General features: G+C 35.7%; 1 protein-coding gene across 3 annotated transcripts in view; it reads left to right on the forward strand.

Moving 5' to 3' along the window:
• CACNA1D (calcium voltage-gated channel subunit alpha1 D) overlaps positions 1-21,584 on the forward strand; it is a 230,413-nt gene that overhangs the window by 168,497 nt on the left and 40,332 nt on the right. For all 3 annotated transcript variants that reach the window (XM_032211813.1, XM_032211814.1, XM_032211815.1), the window contains 8 exons: positions 7,768-7,896; positions 9,598-9,663; positions 12,139-12,230; positions 14,603-14,762; positions 17,828-17,955; positions 18,070-18,166; positions 19,613-19,715; positions 21,230-21,331. In XM_032211813.1, the coding sequence (XP_032067704.1) occupies positions 7,768-7,896; positions 9,598-9,663; positions 12,139-12,230; positions 14,603-14,762; positions 17,828-17,955; positions 18,070-18,166; positions 19,613-19,715; positions 21,230-21,331 (877 nt within the window). The remainder of the gene's footprint in view (positions 1-7,767; positions 7,897-9,597; positions 9,664-12,138; positions 12,231-14,602; positions 14,763-17,827; positions 17,956-18,069; positions 18,167-19,612; positions 19,716-21,229; positions 21,332-21,584) is intronic.

Here is a 21,584-nt window from a genome sequence, read left to right on the forward strand (position 1 = left end):
ATATATTATCCAAATTTTAATAATCATATTTTATAAATGGCCTTACAAATTCTATAAATACATTTTATAACTAGAATTATAAATTTTATTGATACAGGAGAGTTTGCTTAAAATTAGAGTGTAAAACTCAGCTGTAAGCTTTTCAACATAGGTGTTTTTATGTTACTAATCTATATCCAATTATTTATAATCTCTCAATACCATTTGTCCAGCAGAAAGGAATACTTAGCAAGCTCCAAATTACTTATAAGAATACTTTTCTAAATCTAATCTTAAAATATAACTGTGAATTGAAAAATTCACACTATTAAGTTTGTATACCAGGAATGGTCTTGGTATAGATACAATTTTGGATAAGCTGTTTAGTTTCATCTTGCTTCATTCTTAATCCAATAGTACCTGAAATTTCCTTTAGCAAATTCATAGTTGAGTAGCACTCAACTATATCTGGATTTGGAGACATGCTAATATGGCTTCTGATTTGCACAAATAAACCAGATTTGTTGAACAAGGGTAGATCATCTTGAGAAGTTTGAATTCTTTTTTTCTCCTGCTTGCTTCTTGATACAAGAAGATCAGGGATTTGTTTCTGAACTCAGTGTTGTACATGTCTACATTTCATAGTGTGTGGCTACCATTTGTGTATTATATTTTTTATCACTATGTTTTTTCCCCAAATAACTCAGAATTGTGGGAATAAACTTTCTTTTACTATTTTATTGCCATACTGTAAAGAAGAGATGTGACTGAAATATTGTGATTGGTTCAAATTAATCCTGTATTAAACTCAAAATCCTTGAAGTTTTGTATCCTGCTCTTAAAAGAGATACTCAGACAAGAGATTCGGATTCTGGCTGCAGAACTGATGGAATATATTGAAGAGTTATTGTGATTATCTATTTGGCATGCGGACAGTTGATATAAATCCTTCAAATACTTTCAGTTGCCCTTAGGAAGTATGCTTACATTTAAAAAAAAAACTGTGTCTGTACAAAAGCTGGCAAACAAAGAGCTTTTTATTTCACCTTATTATAGCTTCTCCAGAATATACTGACCTAGTGATGACCATGAAGGAAATAAGCAAGAACCATTCTATAAACAAAAAGGGCTGAAACTTTCCTTAAGTTCTGGGAAGCAAGGTAGTATTAAAAAGAATTCAGGCAGGCATTCTTCCCTGATTTCATTGGAACATAATACGAAGTAATTCATAATTCTTTTTTATTTGTATTGTTAGCCGCCCGGAGTCCCACGGGATTGGGCGGCATACAAATGCTATTAAACTTTGAAACTTTGAAGAAAAAGTACAGGTAGCCCTCGGTCACTGACTGCCTTATTTAGCAACTGTTCAAAGTCACATTAATGAAAAAAAATGCTTAATGAGCAATGCTCACATTTATGAGCATTGCAGCATCCCATCACTATGGACTGCTCTTTGCAATTGGCTTATGCTTATGACAAAAGAGTTACTAGATAAGGAGGAAGTCTCAGTTGTGGTATTTTGCTTAATGACCATGGTGGTTCACAAATGGGAAATAAGGTCTTAAGCCAGTCACAGACACATGTTTTTCCGCTTAATGACTGTGGCAGTTAAGTGACCATAGTTTCTGGTCTAATTGTGGTGGTTAAGCAAAGTGGTTTTGTGTCATTGATCTATTAAGGACATACTGTATGCCTCATGTTTATTTGAGACAATTGCTTCTTTGATTTAATTTATCAAGCAATAATGATTTTCTGTTAACTGGCCATAAAGAGTAACGAAATGGCTTTGACCGAGGTGTGTGAAAAGGGTGACATTGGCAGAAACACAACAGCTAGATAAGATTCAGAAGCTTCTCAGCAGCCTCCCTAACTCACTGAACTATAAAGAAGAGGAGAAGATACAGCACAATCACACTTGCAAGATTCTATTGTTGCAGCCAATCTCACTAAAGTACTTTTAGTCTTCTTGTAATTTCCTACTCTGGTTTATCTAGTGGCACTGACACTAGTTTTCATGTTTATTTTATTTTTAAGAGAGAGCTCTAGTTACCTAAATCAGTGTTTCTCAGCCTTAGCCACTTTAAGACCTATGGACTTCAACTCCCAGAATTCATAGTATATCTGACTGAGGTATTCTGGGAGTTGACATCCACAGGATTTAACGTGTCATGGTTAAAAAACACTGATCTAGATGATTCATTCTGGATTATATATTACAGGCTTTCAGTGGTGAGTTTTTTGTGAAATTTACGTTCTGAAGTTGAAAAGTATAATAAACAATTCGAAAATATATTTTATACTGTCTCTGTTTTATTCTTGGACAGTCAAATAGCTGTGGTTGTGCCAGATTTCCAAAACTAGTATTAGCAATTAGTTAGTCTTCTCATTTGGGAAAAAGAAGTCAAGTGTTTTGGAAAAATCACTATGGACATACTTGTCTTTATAAGAACTTATGTCAGGCTTAGAAATAGTTTGGATGGCTATTTTAAAATATGTCCATTGTTTGTTTACACTGTCTGATTCAACAGAACAAACTTTAAAATCAAGATATATGGAAGAAAGAGAAGGATCATATTTATGTATTCAATAGTATTTACTTTGAGTTATGGATTACCAACCCTTCATAAAGCATGGAGGGATGTTTTCTGTGAGATATGATCCTTGTCAAGTAAGAATAAAAGGAAAGCTCATCATTGCCAATAAAATCAGATTTTTTCCCCTTACATGGGGTTGCAAGTAACCACAATCCCAAAGTATGCATATCATTTGATCAGGACCAAGAAGCATCCTCTTGTTGTATCTCATTTCTCTTTCTTCCTTGGTTACCATTGGGTGATGGTATTTCAAGGTGAATGATTGACTGTTGTTCCAAATACATAGACCTGTTTTCTATATAGCAACCCTTTGATTTCCTCCCTGGTTTCTTATATCATCCTTGATTTCTTTCTTTTGGACATGTTCCACTTTACGTATGTCCTTCCTAAAATGTAATGATAAATTCTTTATTCAGCATGCAGTCTGAGCAATGTGGAACATCAAGGAATATTGACATGTTTTAAAAACTAAAGCTTTATATTTGTTTCCAATGTTGTTCTTCTGCACTAAGCACATGACAATATCTCATGGGCTACAATTACAGTAAGGAAGATTTCATCTGAAATTTAGGAGTAGGAGTAAGAAGTTAAATTGTGGAATCAGTGATTCCATTAGGTGAGCTATTTCTCTGCTGAGGCCTTTCAAGTACGGCTATATTTTGAGGCAGTTCTGCATAAGATTTATTTAGCTTTAAAAATTTTGGACCACTTTTCAAAATTATTTTGTGATTATGTATTTAATTTATATCCCAACTTTCTCCCCCGAGTGCATTCAGGCAGGGCAAGAGGGCAGAAAATCTTGTCCCCTTTAAAGCATTCACAACTGGCAGAAAAAATAAGAGTGTTTTGGTTACCTGCTTGGAACTGCCTTCTTGATATTTTTCATATGTGCCTGCATTTCCTATTCCAAAGATGTCTATAAGCTGAGAGACATAAATCATGTATTCAAAGAAACTAGAAAAAGTCTTTAAATTCATCCAGATATGAAACTTAAAAAAAACCACCTACAAATAGATACATGCAATCAAAAGTAAAATAAGACACAAGATTGGCAAAGAAGTTGTTTATGTATTTTAATTTTTTAAAGGGTGGATCTCTACCTATAGACATATTATCTATCTATCTATCTATCTATCTATCTATCTATCTATCTATCTATCTATCTATCTATCTATCATCTATCCATCCATCCATCCATTCATTCATCCATCCATCCATCCATCCATCCATCCAGCCATCCATCCATCCATCCATCCATCTAAATAAATAAATAAATGTATATATCTTGCAATTCAATGGTGTTACAAAATATATGACATTTATAAATTCAGCAGGTTAAAAAACCTAAAATTATTTTAGTAAATTTGTTACTTTTGGCAGCTACAGCTATCTTGTGAAAACAGGATACAGCATTACTAATATCAACAGATACAAGCCGTTTCATTAGAACCCAAATTGATACCCGTTATCAAATTGATACCCGTAAATGTGGAAGTTAGATAATAGCACTCCTTACCCTTTACAAATAAATAGCATGTTCATGATATCACACTATTCTCCCCAATAATAACAGACTAATATTTTATAGCTTAAAGTGTAAAAAATACATAGCAGGCAAAAGTAATCATTCCTCCTTATTTTATTTCTAAACATCTTTCATGCCTTTTGCATAGGCAAAATAAGTGTAAAAGATATGTCATATTTGTTTTGTTTCTAAAAATAGGTTTACAAAGACTTAAAATTCACATAAAAGGACAGCATATTGATCTGTAAAACTGTAGACTGAGATGTTAATATACACAATATAATGCAAAATGCAAATGCAAAAAAATTGTGAAATAGTCCTTGGAGACATATTTAGACATTCAAATAAAATCCAGGTTATCACACTTCAGGTGCATTCAGTCTTTTAAACCTGTGGTCCATGGTCCCCTGGGGGCATGTGATGTTGACACAGGGAGTCGTGAAGGCTTAAATAAATTTATGATTTAAATCTTGAGTTAGGTTTTTGGGGGTCTGGGGCCATTGTCCATGGCTACAAAAGATATTTAAAGGGCATCTCTGATGAATAACAGTTTGAGAACCACTATTTTAAAGACATAGTAAAATTAGAGCCATGTTAGCTGATGATGAAGAGACACGGTGTCTCAGTGGCTAAGACACTGAGCTTGTCGATCAGAAAGGTCGGCAGTTTGGTGGTTCAAATCTCTAGCGCCACGTAATGGAGTGAGCTCCTGTTACTTGTCCCAGCTTCTGCCAACCTAGCAGTTTGAAAGCATGTAAAAATGCAAGTAGAAAAATATGGGCCACCTTTGGTGGGAAAGTAACAGCGTTCCATGACCCTTCGATGTTTAGTCATGGTGGACATATGACCACAGAGACATCTTCAGACAGCGCTGGCTCTTTAGCTTTGAGACAGAGATGAGCACTGCCCCCTAGAGTTGGAAACAATTAGCACATATCATATGTGCAAGGGGAACATTTACCTTTTCAGTTGATGGTAGCAGAAATCAGAAGAGACACCTCACAAAAGCTTAAGCCTTTTAATAAAAACTGTTAGTCTGAAAAGGTGCTACTAGACTCCTGATAATACCTTTGTCAAGAAAAAAAGTTGTCTAATCTCCACTGTATATAAAATGATTATTCTGAGAAAACATGCATTAATATTCAGGTTTGTTGTCTAAAAACAACCCCCAAATAATCAAACACCCCCAAATGATCAAACAGTAAGCATGTAACAGTAATTCCATGTAAGTATTTTGCTTGCCTGTGGGGTATGCCAAATAATTTTCAGTGGACATACATAGGTACTTAAAAATTTATGCAGTCAGATTACAAAGTGATCTGGTAAAATGTTTTAATAAAGTAAGGACCGAATAGTCCATTTTCTTAGCAAGTCTATATATTAAGAGTCTGTACCTTATATTCAGTAGCCAGTATTAATTAGCATGTTTTCCAATTGTAACTTCATTGCTATAACAGTTTATATTCAGATGGCTGGCCATATGAAGCAGAGATCTGGGAATTTCTCTCACTATCTCTTGGTTTTTACCTTTACTACTATTGCAATTGTCTCAAACTGTGGTCTATATATATTTATATCTCTCGGTGCAAGAAAATCACATTTGCTCTCAAGTAATGGTAGAGCAACAGTGCACTCTTTCTCCTAAGAATGTGAGAAAAGCTTTTTTCTTAAAATCAAGACAAAGACATCTATAATCCAGTACTCTTCTGCTGCCCCCAGGAACCAATCAAATGTTCAGGATGTCAAAGCAACCTTTTATCATTTGTTCTCAATCCGGTGGTAATTTGAACTCCACAGAGAATGGAAAGCCCCCATGAATAATAAGTGCTATTAGCCTTATTATCCCAGAATGTTATTTCCAGCAGTACATCTGTACTATGGCAATATGCAATTTTATTTTCTTCATTTAATTTGCTGTTAAACATAGAACAACTTATACTGCTCTTGAAAAATGTTCTTATAGGATAACATAGATTAACTTTCTCCAACTTCATACCCTACAAAATTACCTGGATTGCAAAATGCCCAATTCCCGGACTGAATTTGGGGCTTTGCAATTTCATCATATCTAAAGGGCGCAAAGGCAAGGATAGACTGTAAAATAGGGATGCTTATCTGAAGTTGATAAGCATTTAGAACTCTGCACTATGGAAAAAATCAGAATAATGATGAAAACTGAAGCATAACTCTTTATAAATCATGAATTATCATCCATCTAAATGTAGGTGTTCTTTTAAAGTTGCCAACACGGTGTTGTTTTGTTCAGACAGACTGCCAAGTATTCATCTTAGACCATATCCCTACTTGTAAATTCACCATTCTATGGAATATCCACAGTCTGTGAATAACTTAATAGCCCCTTGTCAAATCCTGGCTGTTCCGGCAGGCCTGGGGCTGTTGACCTAATTGTTGATGTCCAGACCCGATTAGAATGAATGTATGTGGTGTTGTGATTTTAAACTGTCTTTTCTCTCTCTCTTTTTTTTTTGTAAGCCGCCCAGAGTTCTTCGGGATTGGGCGGCATATAAATTTTGATAATAAATAAATAAATAAATAATAAATAAATAAATAAAGCATTATGATAACCAAAACAATAGTATTAGAGTTCAAATATAAAATACAAAATAACAAGTTTCAAATACCTCTGAGTTTTATAGTAAAAGGGACAATAATTTATATAGAGGCACCATTCTTTTCTATTTCACTTTCTCTGTTCCTCTCTTTACAACTTCTCACCCTTTAAAAAAAATTGTGATGGTGTTACTTCTATCAGGATAACTACTCACAAATTGAAGACTAGTGGATCAATAGAGCTTTCCCCTACCTGAGAGTTTCCAAATGCGTTGGGACTCTGAAAATTACACAAATGTGGTAAGAAATTGGGGAGCTGTGATCCCAGCAGATTTGGAAGACATCATTTGGGAGAAAGATGATTTAGAGGGAGGCCTATCAAGATAGTCAACCAAGGTCAGATATAATTTAATAATAACAAAGTGTATTTTAGTATAGTGGAACATCACATTTTGAACAGTTCTGTCAGTAATGACTAATGAAGGCATAGGTGAAAAGGATTTTTTTTTCTTAATCGACATCATATTATGAAACTTTAATTTGAATTCTTTTTTCCCCTCTTCGCAGTATTGCCAAGTAGAACTATTTTTCAGCATCTTTACTTTGATTTTAATACATAATGTTCTTAATTTTTTAAAGCCAAAGCCAAGTGAAACTGTCACAACTGATGAATCTGGGGTAAGATAGCAAACTAACCCCAGTGATTGTACATCTACTTCAAGTTTATTATTTTTATTATTTTTTCCTCCACTGGTTTTTTTTTTTTTTTGTATTTGTCCTACAAAAATGTATGCAGTGATTGATTTTGTTGTCAGTGTACCTATCAAACCGTACTACAGGAAAATTCAACTTGACCCTATTAACAATGTGGAAAGCATGGAAATGCATGTGATGAGTGAAGCATTTGTACGGATTTTGTGTACCAGCATGTAATTTTTTTCCTGTCACCTCATACTTATAAAATGGAAAAGGACCCAGAGACACATATTCCAACCTTAGTTCTTTCACCTTTGCATTTGTTATTGTTTTTTTCTTTTCTCCCGAATTGTTCTGTATTCTGCTTTTTACATGGTTTGATTTCTGTATAATACCCTATAGAACAGTGAAGACAGTGCTAGAATCTCCATCACATTTTTCCGTCTGTTCCGAGTTATGCGATTAGTGAAGCTCCTCAGCAGGGGAGAAGGAATCCGAACTTTATTGTGGACATTTATTAAGTCATTTCAGGTATGCGTAACATTTAAAAGAATTGCTTTTTTCGAGTCAAAATGCAATGTATTAGGTATTGCACGGTGATCCAGAGAGAAACGCATTATAAACAATGGTGATGTGTATTATCAGGATGTTCAATATCTCTGTGTCTCTCTGTTCTGTGTGCTTTTGTGTGTACGTGTGCATGGGTATGCATACATATACATATATAACTGTACTTGCATTATATTGATTGGAATATATATTTATATTATTTTAGTTATTTTGTAGTTATTTTTTACATTTATGTACTGCCCAGCTTCCTCAAAGAGGGACTGGTGGTATACAATAAAATGTTAAAATATAAAACAGTATATATGAAAGTTAAAACATTTTTAAAAATTTAAGAGGAGACAAGAGATTAAAATTAGTTAAAAGGCGAAGGGAGGGCTTTCAGGGAACTAATTGGCCCCAAGACTGCATATTCCCCTGGGCTCACCAGGTAAGGCTCCAGAGCATGTCTTAACTTCTATTTGGCAGGCCAGGAAACTGGGGGTCAGTCTCACCTCTGCAGAATAATATTCCACAAGGTGCGGGCAACAGCTCTCTTCCTAGAGTCCACCAATAAGAATTCTTTAAATGATGGGGTCTGTAACATTCCCTGCCTGCCTGATTGGGTGGGATGGGATGATGGGATGGAATGAAGACAGTTCTGTAGGTACCTTGGCCCCATACCAACAAAGATCTGATTATGTGTATAGATCTGAATAATATAATAATCTGCATAGCACTTAGATTGTGCCCAATTCTTTGCAGTTCTGATTAAACATTTTTACAAGAAATTGGTGAGACATATTTTCTGTGTGCCCATGATTACAGACTAAGGATAATAACCTGGCTCGTAACTGTTGCTGTTAGTTCAAAAATGCTAATTCTTCATTAAGAAATATGCAATCATAGTTCTTAATTGTTCAACAGGATGAAAATTACTAATTAAAATCATTAGTAATTTGGAATACTAGTTTCAAAAGCATTTATTAACCATAAAGTCTAATCCTATACCGATAGCCCTTGACTTGCAACCACAATTGAGGGTAAAATTTATGTTGTTAAGTGAGAGTTTGTTAAGGGAGTTTTGCCCCAATTTACAACATTTCTTGCCACAATTGGTAAGTAAATCACTACAGTTAGGTTAGCAACACGGTTGTTAAGTGAATTTGGTTTCCCCATTGACTTTTCTTGTTATCACTTTGCAAAAAGTGATCACATGACCCTGGGACACAGCAATGGTCATAAATATGAACCAGCTGCCAAGCACCTGAATTTTGATCACATGATCATGGGGATGCTGCAAAGGTTGTAACTGTGAAAACATTCATAAGTCATTTTTTTTCCTGTGCCATTGAATGAATGGTGTCACTAAATGAATTGTTGTAAATCAAGGATTACCTGTATACGTTATTTTAAAATAACATTTAAAGTAAAGTAAGACTCAGCTTTATGTTGAGTCACTACCCTGAAATAGCAAGCAACATTGAAGCCAACACATTAGTGTCATTTAGTACAACATACTTTCATCTGTGGATATCATTTTAAATAACTGTAGAGTTTTCCCTGCCAATCCTTGTCTATTTATTTCTGATGAGTAGAAATTAAAATTAGAAAAACGTATAGTCCACGCATAATAGCTTCAAAAATAGATGCAAGTTATTATTTTCAAACTTCCTTTCATTTTAGGCTCTGCCATATGTTGCCCTTCTGATAGCTATGTTGTTTTTCATCTATGCTGTTATTGGAATGCAGGTAATAAAAACAAATTATTTTTTTCCTAATGAGGAAGTATATGATGAAAGTCAATTATAAAGGGATGGGATATTGACAGTCTCTTGCCAATCTGTGTTAGAATACTTATTGTATGTAGAGAATGTGCTAATGTGCTGCCAACACTTTGATTAAGACTCCTGGACAAATTTAGCAGTTAAAGGATTTTTTTTAACCCCTGGACTGAACTGCGGTCAATGCTACTTAATTCATTCACAAATGGGAAATGAGGTTTGTAATAGTCTTTTCTATATAGTAAAAGTTTGCAAAGAGGCAATAACATGGCAATTGACATAGTCATAGATTAAACCAATGAAATGGTTAGTGATCAGTGGTGGGATACAACCGGTATGCCCCAGTATGGGCGTACAGGTGCCTGCTGGGAGCACAGGTGCCATTTCAGTACGGTGCTCCGGAGCGCCCACCTGCTCTCCCGCTCTCCTTACCTGTATTTGAGCTGATCAGGGCTTACATACACATGCACGGAGTGTACCGCGCCTGTGCAATGCACTGCCAGGCAGCTGGAGCGTCGCGAGCGGTAAGTACGCATGCGCGTGCTACATGCGTGCATGTGGTGGATGCCTGGTCCCGTTGCACCATACTGGTTGCAACGGGATCCGGAACCCACCACTGTTAGTGATCATTAACCATAGCATGGTAGTAATGCAACAGAAAAAAATACATATTAGGAATTAGGATTGAAATCAGCACAACTAAATATGAGTAGGATCTTTCTTTAAATACCATCTATTACAGAGTCAGAAAAGTTTCTGATTAATATAATAAACAATTTGAAGTGCTAAATTATCTCCCCCTTAACAAAGTGCTGAAATATTTGGCATTTTTTTTAGTTTGGTGGTTGGGGAAAACAAACCATAGACAATGTATAAAAGCTATAAGTAAGCCCCCAAAGGCTGCTTGGTGGGTTGAAAATTTCTGCCCACTCTTTTATTTTCCATTACTTTTTCTCTAGTTTCTTTCAGTTTCCTTCCCTATTCCTTGCAATTGTACCATCTTCTTTCACTCAGTCTTGCTCTAGGCCTGTTTGTCATAGGACAAAAATGCTCCACCAACCACTTTTAGGGGTATTTCTTCACAGTATATGCCACAACTAAACAGCTACATTTTGCTGCATTCCACTCCCATCAGAAAATCATGCCATTCTAAATCTTGCTGCATCTACAATGCATGCCCACCAATGTAGAGAGTAAGAAAGATAACCCTTGATAAAGATGTGCAGGAACCTGGCCCAAGATTTAAGTTTAGAAAGTCCAAATAATATTTAAAATTGGCTCAGGCAGGTCTAATTGTCTAAACTATAAGGAGAAGGAGATGCATCCCAATCAGGCTTTCATAATTTTTTATTAGTCAATCTCAATACAAGTAGTTATTGTGTGAAGCTGATTTTATGGCCTGTTCTACCTAATGAGCCTGATACTGTGCGCCAGAATGGGTCTGTGTTGTGCTGCTCTCTATATGTTGTTACCATGAAAAATCCCATATTAAGCTTGAAATTCCAACCCAAAGGAAATGCTCCATCCAGTAAAAAGCCTCCACCAGTAGGTGTGCACAGTAATCTGGTAACTACTCCATCCACTCATCAATTGAATAATTAATTTTCAAAAACGTTAAATTTATGGGACAGCTATTCATTTACAAGGTAGCAGCAAACAATTAAAGTTTAATGTTTTGGCTGCTTGCTAATAAGCCAATTGGTTGACAGAAAGATGAAAGAAATAAAGCCAGCCCTACAGTGCTCAAATTCAACATCTTGAGGAGCAATATTAGAGAAGCAGAGTAATACACCCTAAGCTGTTCCCTGGGTGGCTCATCTACAGTTAAAACTGGAGTACAGGAAAAGACCCTCCACCCACAACCAGAAGGAGGAAATGAGTGAGACAAAAGGAGAGAAGATAATAGAGGTGGAGATGATGCAAGCCCCAATATGACAAGGTGGCAATAGTGTTTTGGATCTTGGAGAATTATATAAATGTATTTAAGGCTAACCCAAACATCAGTTAACTAAGAAAGGTGGGAAGAAAAGGTAGACAGTTTTGACTGGAGCATAGACCTATATAAAGGTATTGACTTCTTTATATCACAGAGGACAATCTATGTGTATATAGCTTCATTTTTCTCTGTAATGGAGTTTTATCCAATTGATTCATATCTAGAAGTCTTTTATTAGGTAAAATAATCCAGAATAAAGTAAATAAATTAAACACCTGGAGAGCTGAGGTTTACTACCAATCTGTATTGTAAAACCTGACAATTATGGCTAAGGATCAATGTGCCAGTAAATAATAATTATTAGTATTAGTATTATTAGTATTAGGGTTCAAAAATAGGAAATGTTTCATATTACAAGCATCTGACTCAATACTGCAGAAAATCAACTGTTTAGGCTTATCAAAATTGCAAAAGGTTACCATGGGTAAGCTGTTACTTCTCTTTCAGGTATTTGGCAAAGTTGCTCTGAAAGATGGCAATCAAATTAACAGGAACAACAACTTTCAAACCTTCCCCCAAGCGGTGCTTCTTCTCTTCCGGTAGAATTTGTTTGTTATTACTGGCATAGAGTTCGTAAGGATCCAGTTTGGTCTAGTGGTTAAGATACTAAGTTAGGAACCAGGAGACTGTGTGTTCTAGTCCCACCTTAGGCATGAAAGCTGGCTAGGTGATTTTGGGCCGGTCACTTTTTCTCTCAGCCCATAACATCAGGCTAGGGCAATAAAACAGTTGGTCAATTCCTGTTATAACCAAATGGATCAATCCTTGGTTGACCTGGAAAAAGGGTACTTTGAACTTGTGGAGTACTTTGAAACTCTAGGAAGAAAAAAAAAAGAGTTCAAAAATGTGTGCAATGGTTTTGTGGTAGGTTGTGAAAAAACACTTTATTAACATAAGAAGTTAAACTTCTGTTCCTTCAACAGTACATATAATATATAGGTCATAAACAAGTAAAGTATTTAACATACCTTAATCCAAGATAGGACATCAGATGAATCATTATGGTACTTTTTCTGGAACTTCTGAGTATTCCACATATATTTAGTTTGCCAATGAATTAAAAATGACAGCGAAGAAGCTAGAATGCAAGAAATGCCAGATTCTTGCTTGTTTTCTATCATTTGGTGATTTTTTACAATTTTTCAAACGTTTAATGTTTTACTTAAAAAGAAATGAAAATATTCACTTTAAACTTCTACCACGTTGTAAACAGCCTGAAACAGTTGTCCTGTTCGATACTTTTCATAATGCAGAAAGAGCCACTTCATGAGTAGATATGTTTTATGTGGTCATCAGTAGCTAACAGAAAAAGACAAAGGACTGCAGGAGATACACTGCAATGACTTCCAATTAAAATGTCAATTGCCAAAGATCAATGTGAGAGTCTATAATTGAATATGAGTAGAAATTACATATGAGAGCTAAAAGGCAATTTAGATAGCCTAACCGTGTACTGTCCCCATATCCTCCCTTACAGCCCCAAATAACATGACAGTACAGTTAGATAAGTCTGTGTTAAAATTATACATTCAGTAGCTGCTGGATCCCTGTCCTGTCCAATGGGGTTGCAAGGAACATCAACAATACATTTAAAGCTGGTAGATTCATAGGAAAAGCAGAGAGGAAAGCCCCATCCAGGGACCAGAAAGTGCAGAGGTAGCACCATACAATTAAAACATATATAGTATAAGCTAGTTAAGCAGCAGACTCAAGTTCAGACTAAGAAAATTTGTAGATTGTTTGGGACTGACTGCAGTAGCACAGGAAAGCAAATGATAAAACTGTATTTTGACAACACAGCAAAACCATGTGACTTACATTATCTGCACTCAATGTTGGGATACAAATATTAAAGGCCAGGGTGCATGTTTCATCATTTTTTTCAACAACAGAGTTTGCCCAGACGCCTATACAATGGAAGACTGTACCTAATACTCTCTTAAAATTGGTTTTGTAAAAAAAATATTAATATAGTTATCTGTCTTGTGTATGAATTCTGAGCCATTGACATCAACAAAAGCAATAGAATAAAACACCTACAGAACAAGTTAAAAAAATTAAAGCATTCATAACACAATAGTAGTCAAGTGCTATATATATTACAGTATCAGACTCAACAAACCACACTTACATTAGGCTCATCTAACTGCCTGGAAAGTTATATTTTTTTCCTCAATATCTGGGAGAAAAAAATCAAGACTTCACAGTCTTCTGGAAGGCCAGGAGGGTGGAAACTGAGTATAGGGGAGCCTGCTTCATAGGATAGGTGCCATTACAGTTGGTCCTTGGTCTAACAAGATGGCATTATTTAATAGAAGGGATGGAGCAAATTTAGAGATGATCTTGGAGAAAATGTTCAGAGGTGACTACAACATGTGCAAAAAATGTTTTAAGCTTATGAAACAAGGAAAGATTAGGAAGAAACCCAACCTGGGTAGACCCTGACTCTCTGAAGTATAGGATGGAAGGAGAAGTAGGATACCTCCTGCATTAATTGTGCCATTCTCAATGGTTGCCTAATAATATAGTGTAATTGGAGTTCTGTATATTTCTGGGCTGCTTATTCATTTAACCACTAAATCTATGTGGGCTCTAGATGTTACATGTACAAGCAGCCTAGGACTCCTATAGGACTCCTATTACACTACATCATAAGGCAACCATTGAGAATAATTACTAAAAACCGCCAGCATAGTACATTAATACTGATAAAATCAATGTACTTATACTTTCAAGTTTTTAATGTGAATAGATTTAATATATTTTTAAATAAACAGCCATAGCATGACTCTTTACTGTGCACTCACTCAAATTGCCTGGGACCATTACTAGAAAACAATAATAGTAATGTTATGCTAAAAAGAACCAATATTACTTGTCTTATTTTATCTTCCTTTGTTCCATATTAAAGGTGTGCTACAGGAGAGGCTTGGCAGGACATCATGCTAGCTTGCATGCCAGGAAAACGTTGTGATTCAGACTCCGATTTTAACCCTGGAGAAGAATACACATGTGGAAGCAATTTTGCTATTATTTATTTCATCAGTTTCTATATGTTATGTGCTTTTTTGGTGAGTCTAGAAAGTAAAATTTCTGACTGGCTAAAATTTGAACAGGCAAATGTACTAAAGATTAATTATATTAACTCACAAAGCATATGTTATGTCATGTTTAGTTTATTTAGTTTAGTTTAACTTATAGTTTCCTTTCCTTATTGCTGTTACTCATATGGTGCTCCACTTTCAAAAACTTTGTATGCCTACAGTATTAATATCAGATAAAAACCAAATTTGAGTTAATTCAATTATTATCCATCAGTATAATGTATTCCTTTTCAAGATAACATGCTCTTATTTTTCCTCAAAAAGCTTTCTGAAGGGCATGGATTTTATGGCTTTCCAAAAATATAGGAAGAAGAGGGTGTTATAAATATTTGGAGGGTAAGATGTGTGTTCCAAAGGAGGGGACAGTCCCAAAGAGAACACTGCATGTAATCTATCTACAGAGTGCTAAGTGTATGAGTGACTAAGAAGAAAGACTCTTGATCTAGAAAAGATCACAATTGAAGCAAAATAATCAATATAATGATGGTTGTAAAAAGGCATTCATGCCTACAGCTTACTCTTGTTATTCAGTCAAGAATCATGGGTGCAATAGGACTCCCAAGTTGTGGGACAACTCTATTTGCAGAAGCATCATCTTATCCAGAATCAAATATGAACTATTTCTGGACTCAAATCCAATTCTGTCTTAATAGGTTTTAGTGAAATCCCATTTTTGGACCAAAATAGCCTCTGAGTTTACCATATCATTTACATGGTGGGAAATAATTGGATTGGATACCATCAGCATATTGAAACTTCAACTCATGCCAGCAGATGATCTAGCTTAGTAACTTTGCATGATAGTGGGGAGAAAATCAAGTCTTGTAGCAGTCCATAATGGAGCACTTGACCTCCTTCTATTGACTGACATCAGCCTAACATCTACCAGCCTAACATTAATACATGGCAAGATACTGGAAAAGATAATTTAAAAAACCAGATCTATGAACATCTAGAAACAAATAAACATATAACTAAAAGCCAGCATAGGTTTGTTAAAAACAGGTCATGCCAAACCAATCTTATTTCATTCTTTGACAAAGTGACTAAATTAGTAGACCATTGAAATTCTGTGGATGTAGTATATCTAGATTACAGTGGCATTCGACAAAGTAGATCACAAACTTCTTGGTAAATTAGAAAAATGTGGGATAGACAGCATCACCACCAAATGGATTTGTAACTAGTTGACAAACCGCATTTAATGAGTAGTCCTTAATGGTACTACATTAGAAGTAAACAGTGGGGTACCGCAAGGTTCCATCTTAGATACAGTATTCTTCAATATCTTTATAAACGACTTATATGAGGGAATAGAAGGAGAACTCATCAAATTTGCAAATGACACTAAGCTGGCAGGAATAGCCAACATCCCAGAAGACAAACTCAGGATCCAAAAAGATCTTGACAGACGTGAACAATGGTCCCTATCCAACAAATTGGAATTTAATGTGGAGAAAAGCAAGGTTTTACATAGCAGGAAAAACCAAAAGTACATGTACAGATTAGGCTAAACCTGGCTCAAAAACTGTAACTGTGAGAGGGACATTGGAGTCTTAGTAGACAATCACTTAAACATGAGCCAGCAGTATGTGGCAGCAGCCAAAAAAACTAATATAACCTTTGGTAAATCTATAAACAGAGGCATCAAATCAAAATCACAGTAAATTTTAGTACTACCTTATAAAGCCTTATTAAGACCACAACTGGAATATTTCAAACAGGTTTGGTCATCACATTACAAGAAAGATGTTGAGACTTTGGAAAAAAGTGCAGAGAAGAGCAACTAAGACGTTGAAAGGCCTGGAGACTAAAATGTATGAAGAACAGCTGCAGGATTTGGGTTTGGCTAGTCTAGAGAAAAGAAGGACTAAGGGGTGACATGATAGCAGTATTCCAGTATTTGAGGGACATATTGTTTTCCTTAAAATATTTTCTTCTAATAGCATTCTGATTAATGAGAACATATTTCTTGCCTTGATATGAATGTGTTCAGTAATATTATGCCTGGTTAACATAGCATTTTCTTTTTTAAATAGTCTACTTTTTTCTTTCATTGTTGTTGCAGTTTTTATTATAAAATGTTTGCCATAATTAACATTTTAAATCACTGAAGTTGCTATAATGTTTCCAATTTCTTGGGAAGCTGACATTTTAGTATATTTAAGAATATTTTACATTAATTCTAATCTTCAAGGTCATAAATGGTATGGACCAAAGCCCTTTTAAAATTAGCTTCCACCTATAGCCATGATAGCAAATCTATGGCACATATGCCACAGATGGCACGTGGAGCCATTTGTTAGGGCACGCAAGATATTGCCTGTCAGTTGCAGCGCGCATGCACGTGCTGGCCAGCTGGCTTCGACCTTCTTTTGAGGCTGTTTTTCACCCTCCGGAGGCTTCAGTTGCCTTCAGGAGGCTTTTCTGAAGACTCTGGAGGGCAAAAAATGGCCCTATGGACAAACCGAAAGTCACCATTCCCAAACTTCCGGGTTTCCCATAGGGCCATTTTTCACCCTCTGGAGGCTTCAGGAAAGCTCCTGAAGTCTCTGGGGGGCCTCCGGGGTGGGGTAGAGGGGCTGTTTTCGCCCTCCCCAGGCTCCTAGAAAGCCTCTGGAGCCTGGAGAGGGTGAAAAAAGCATGCCAAAAGCAAGGGGAGTGCTGGTCATTCACACATGTCTGCTTGCTCGCGCACATAGCATTATGAATGTGGCATGCCTCTGCACAATCCCTCTGCACTCCCTCCGCTTTTGGCATGTGATCTAAAAATGGTTAGCCATCACTGACCTGTAGGAATCTGTCCAACCTTTGCTGTAATAACCCTTCCACTTGCTATCTAAAGAATGGAAGGTGTACATAAAAGAAAAGGCTTTCCCAAAATTGATTAACAGGCACCAAAATTCTTTTTCAAAAAAGATATATTTATTTCAGAGTCCAAATCTAATTTAATAAATAGACAAAACTTTCAAAGTGTTCTTTCTGATTGCTATCTGAGCTATATGGTAATATTGTCTTCTATTATTTTTAAGATTATCAATCTTTTTGTGGCTGTCATCATGGACAACTTTGATTATCTGACACGTGATTGGTCTATCCTTGGTCCACATCATCTGGATGAATTTAAAAGAATATGGTCAGAATATGATCCTGAAGCAAAGTAAGTTACACTCATGACTACAATACATCCCCATCAAAGGAGGTGAAAAACAAAGCAAAACAATGCCTAATTTAAGTCAATAATCTTTAACTTTTTTAAAATCTTTTTTTATAGAGGGAGAATAAAACACCTTGATGTTGTTACTTTATTGCGACGTATCCAGCCTCCCCTTGGCTTTGGGAAGTTATGTCCTCACAGAGTAGCCTGCAAGGTAGGCCGAGGTCATTGAATCTTTGAAAACCTCTACATAATGCACTTTTCTAGAGAAGAGATACCTGTATATTCATTGCACCCAATTCTCCAGTATTAATTATTAGCTTTTTCACTAGGCTCTGTTGGATATTATTACAAAAATAATGCCACTTCTTTCCTTTGTTCTGGTTCATTGAAATGGAGTAATATTTGACTGGTAGTATAAGGAAGTTTTGAAGAATTCATTCAATAGTCAAGATTTTTATTAACTGCCTATTCACAGTTAAGAAAGAAGGTAAAGAAAGCTTACCCTAATGAAAGCAAGATTATTGATGGTTCTTAGTTTAAAAAAAATACATGACATGGATTTTGCTGCTGAGATCACTAGCTCATGTGACTCATGTAACTTCCAACTAGGACTAAAAGGCCAGCTGAGATACTTCAATCAAAAAAGGTTGCCTATCAACATAGAATATAAGCAGGAAAAGCACAGTAGCTTCTGGTTGTGTGGACATTTCAGGTTTATACTGAAGTTGTATATACAAACACGATCCTATCTTCAACAGATCAGCAGTGTTGTGGAAATAGCAATAGCATTTAGACTTATATACCGCTTCATAGTGCTTTTACAGTCCTCTCTAAGCGGTTTACAGAGTCAGTCTATTGCCCGCAACAACCTGGGTCCTCATTTTATCTACCTCGGAAGGATGGAAGACTGAGTCAACCTTGAGCCTGGTAAGATTCGAACTGCCAAATTGCAGTCAGTGGTAGTCAGCAAAAGTAGCCTGCAATACTGCTCTCTAACCGTGCACCACCACGGTAATGCCTTAACATTTATACTAAAGAAGTAGTAAGAAAGTGAATCATAGCATGAAACTATCATTCTTCTATTAATGTAGATTAGCAAATGCCTTTAAATTATCCATGAGGAGAGCATGATGGAAAGGATCATCTTATTTTCTTTGATAAATAAAATACTTATAGTTAAATTAAAAAAAAAACACATGGCTCATTTCAGAACAATGGAAATTTAAAAGATATCTAGAATCGTTATCCACAGAAATTACTTTTGATTCTTCCTGTAGCTGTAAATATTTCCCACTGATTTTATGAGAGAACTAAACAACTATGAAGCTATCAAATAAAAAGAAATGAAACTTTTAGTAATTATGATATGCTCATCCCAAATATTTATCTTCTTATCTTAATGTATAAAGTATGTTTGGTATGAATTGTTTTATGCATTAATTATAAAACACACTTATGGAACTCTCATGTCAGGCAGAATTTCCTCTATTTTGTAAGATATCCCTGTAGCATTCAGCTAATGATAACTATGAATAATAATAACTAGTTGATTATGATATGACATCCTATGCATTTTTAGATTAATTTCCTGGGCATACACTTTAAACATCTGCTAAACACATTCTTCGTGTCTATTTGTTTTTTTAAATATCTGCAGAGGTTGGTAGCCATGAACATGCCCCTAAACAGTGATGGAACAGTTATGTTTAATGCTACTCTATTTGCTTTAGTAAGAACAGCCTTGAAGATCAAAACTGAAGGTAGGCGCCTACAATAAACATTTTAATCATACTTTATTTCTCCTTATCAAATAATTAGTACTGATCATTGGTATATGTGGTGGCCACCCTGGAGACTTTGTAAATGTAAAAGGTTGCATGTATGTCTATGGAGATTCTCAGTTATCCAGGTCATGGTTGTCCCAAAGATGCTTTTTTCAAGAGGCAATTGGACTTTCTGTTTTTTCTTTGAAGATGTTTCACTTCCCATCCAAGGAGCTTCTTCAGCTGTTACTAATATAAACTTCAAATGACCAGCTGTCTACAAGGAATAGAAATCCTTACATTCCCCACTATCCAGTCAGAGCTGAAGAAGCTTCCCGAATGAGAAGCGAAAATCTTCAAAGAATAACCATAAAATACTGTTGCCTCTGGAAAAAAGCAACTTTAGATTGCAATTTATGGTTCTCTGTAAAAGTATTGTAGTTATGTTTGTAGCACAAAATCACAGTATTTTGTGGGACAATAGTTTCCTTTACCAAAAAATAGCATAGGTGGTGGGAATCAGTTGCACTTTGAACTTGGTATCTACACTGGTCTTGATTTCTCAAAATCTCTAGCATTCAAAAAATTGCATATACATGCAATCAGAAAATATGTTTTATCAAATATGAATTTCCAGTAGCTTCTTTATTTTGCACATTTGCTTTAGTTTGGTATCTACAGACCAGAGGACCAATTATTCATAACCATTGTCTTCCTTTTGACAGCTGCTTCAGTACATCCAGGGAATTTACTATCAGGAGATAAAATTTTGCATATGTCCAATACATCAGATGACTTTTTGAACTACTCTATATTTTTAAGATATAAATCTGTTTGACAATGATGGCATTTCATATAAAGTCTTCCTTGTTATGCTACTTGTTCATTGAAATGGCTGTCACTAATGTTGGTGTCTGTCAATTTCCTTCTGGATCCTAACCAATATTTCTTCTGTGCTGATTGCTGAAGGATCTGTGAAATTAGCCTCCTGCTGTCACCCTCCAGCTATCGCCCTCCAATTCAGGCTTGTGAGCTTCTCAAATGTATCCTGGTGGCCACTGTGTTTGTTTCTCTATTCATTCTCTTCCCTTGGCACAAAAACAGAGCAATGTGGGCGTGTTCCTGAAACAGTCCAAGTCAGATAGGAACCACTTCAAAATCTGTTAATCCAATCGGCTAGTCTTGCTGTGGGAGGAGAACATCACAAATCTACTGGAAGTGATAGGTCTTCTCTTGAATCTGAGTCTTTTGAATCTAGAGGAATCATATTTGACTATGTGGTGTTGTCCCAAAGCAAAAGCAAACTAAGCTAGTGTCAAAGCTATTGACCTTTTGTGGAAACTTCATTTAATTTTGGCTTAGCTGTAGAGATCCAAACCATGTGCAGAGATATTGACATTTTTGCTCTTTAGTTACAAATTAATATTTGTGTTCCTTCCTTCCTTCCTTCCTTCCTTCCTTCCTTCCTTCCTTCCTTCCTTCCTTCCTTCCTTCCTTCTCACTTTTCTCAGGAAATTTAGAGCAAGCAAATGAAGAACTCAGGGCAGTCATAAAGAAAATCTGGAAGAAAACTAGTATGAAGCTCCTGGACCAAGTTGTTCCTCCTGCTGGTGGTTAGTAACATGATTTCCTATAGCTTCTACATTTTAAATACAAAACACAGAAAAATACTACAACAGAATGCTAATGTTAACCAAGCGACAAGATAGTAAAATTTTAGATACCAATTTACAGTAAAACACACAACATAGCATTCTGAAATAAAGAATTTAAACTTCAACCTTACATAAACCTTTCAATTTATAGGCTTCAGAATAATAAGAAGCCTTTATTATCTTCACTAACACATTTAAATTTGGAATTTAG

This window comes from Thamnophis elegans, chromosome 2 (genome assembly GCF_009769535.1).
Source record: "Thamnophis elegans isolate rThaEle1 chromosome 2, rThaEle1.pri, whole genome shotgun sequence".
In the NCBI taxonomy this organism is placed as follows: Eukaryota; Metazoa; Chordata; class Lepidosauria; order Squamata; family Colubridae; genus Thamnophis; species Thamnophis elegans.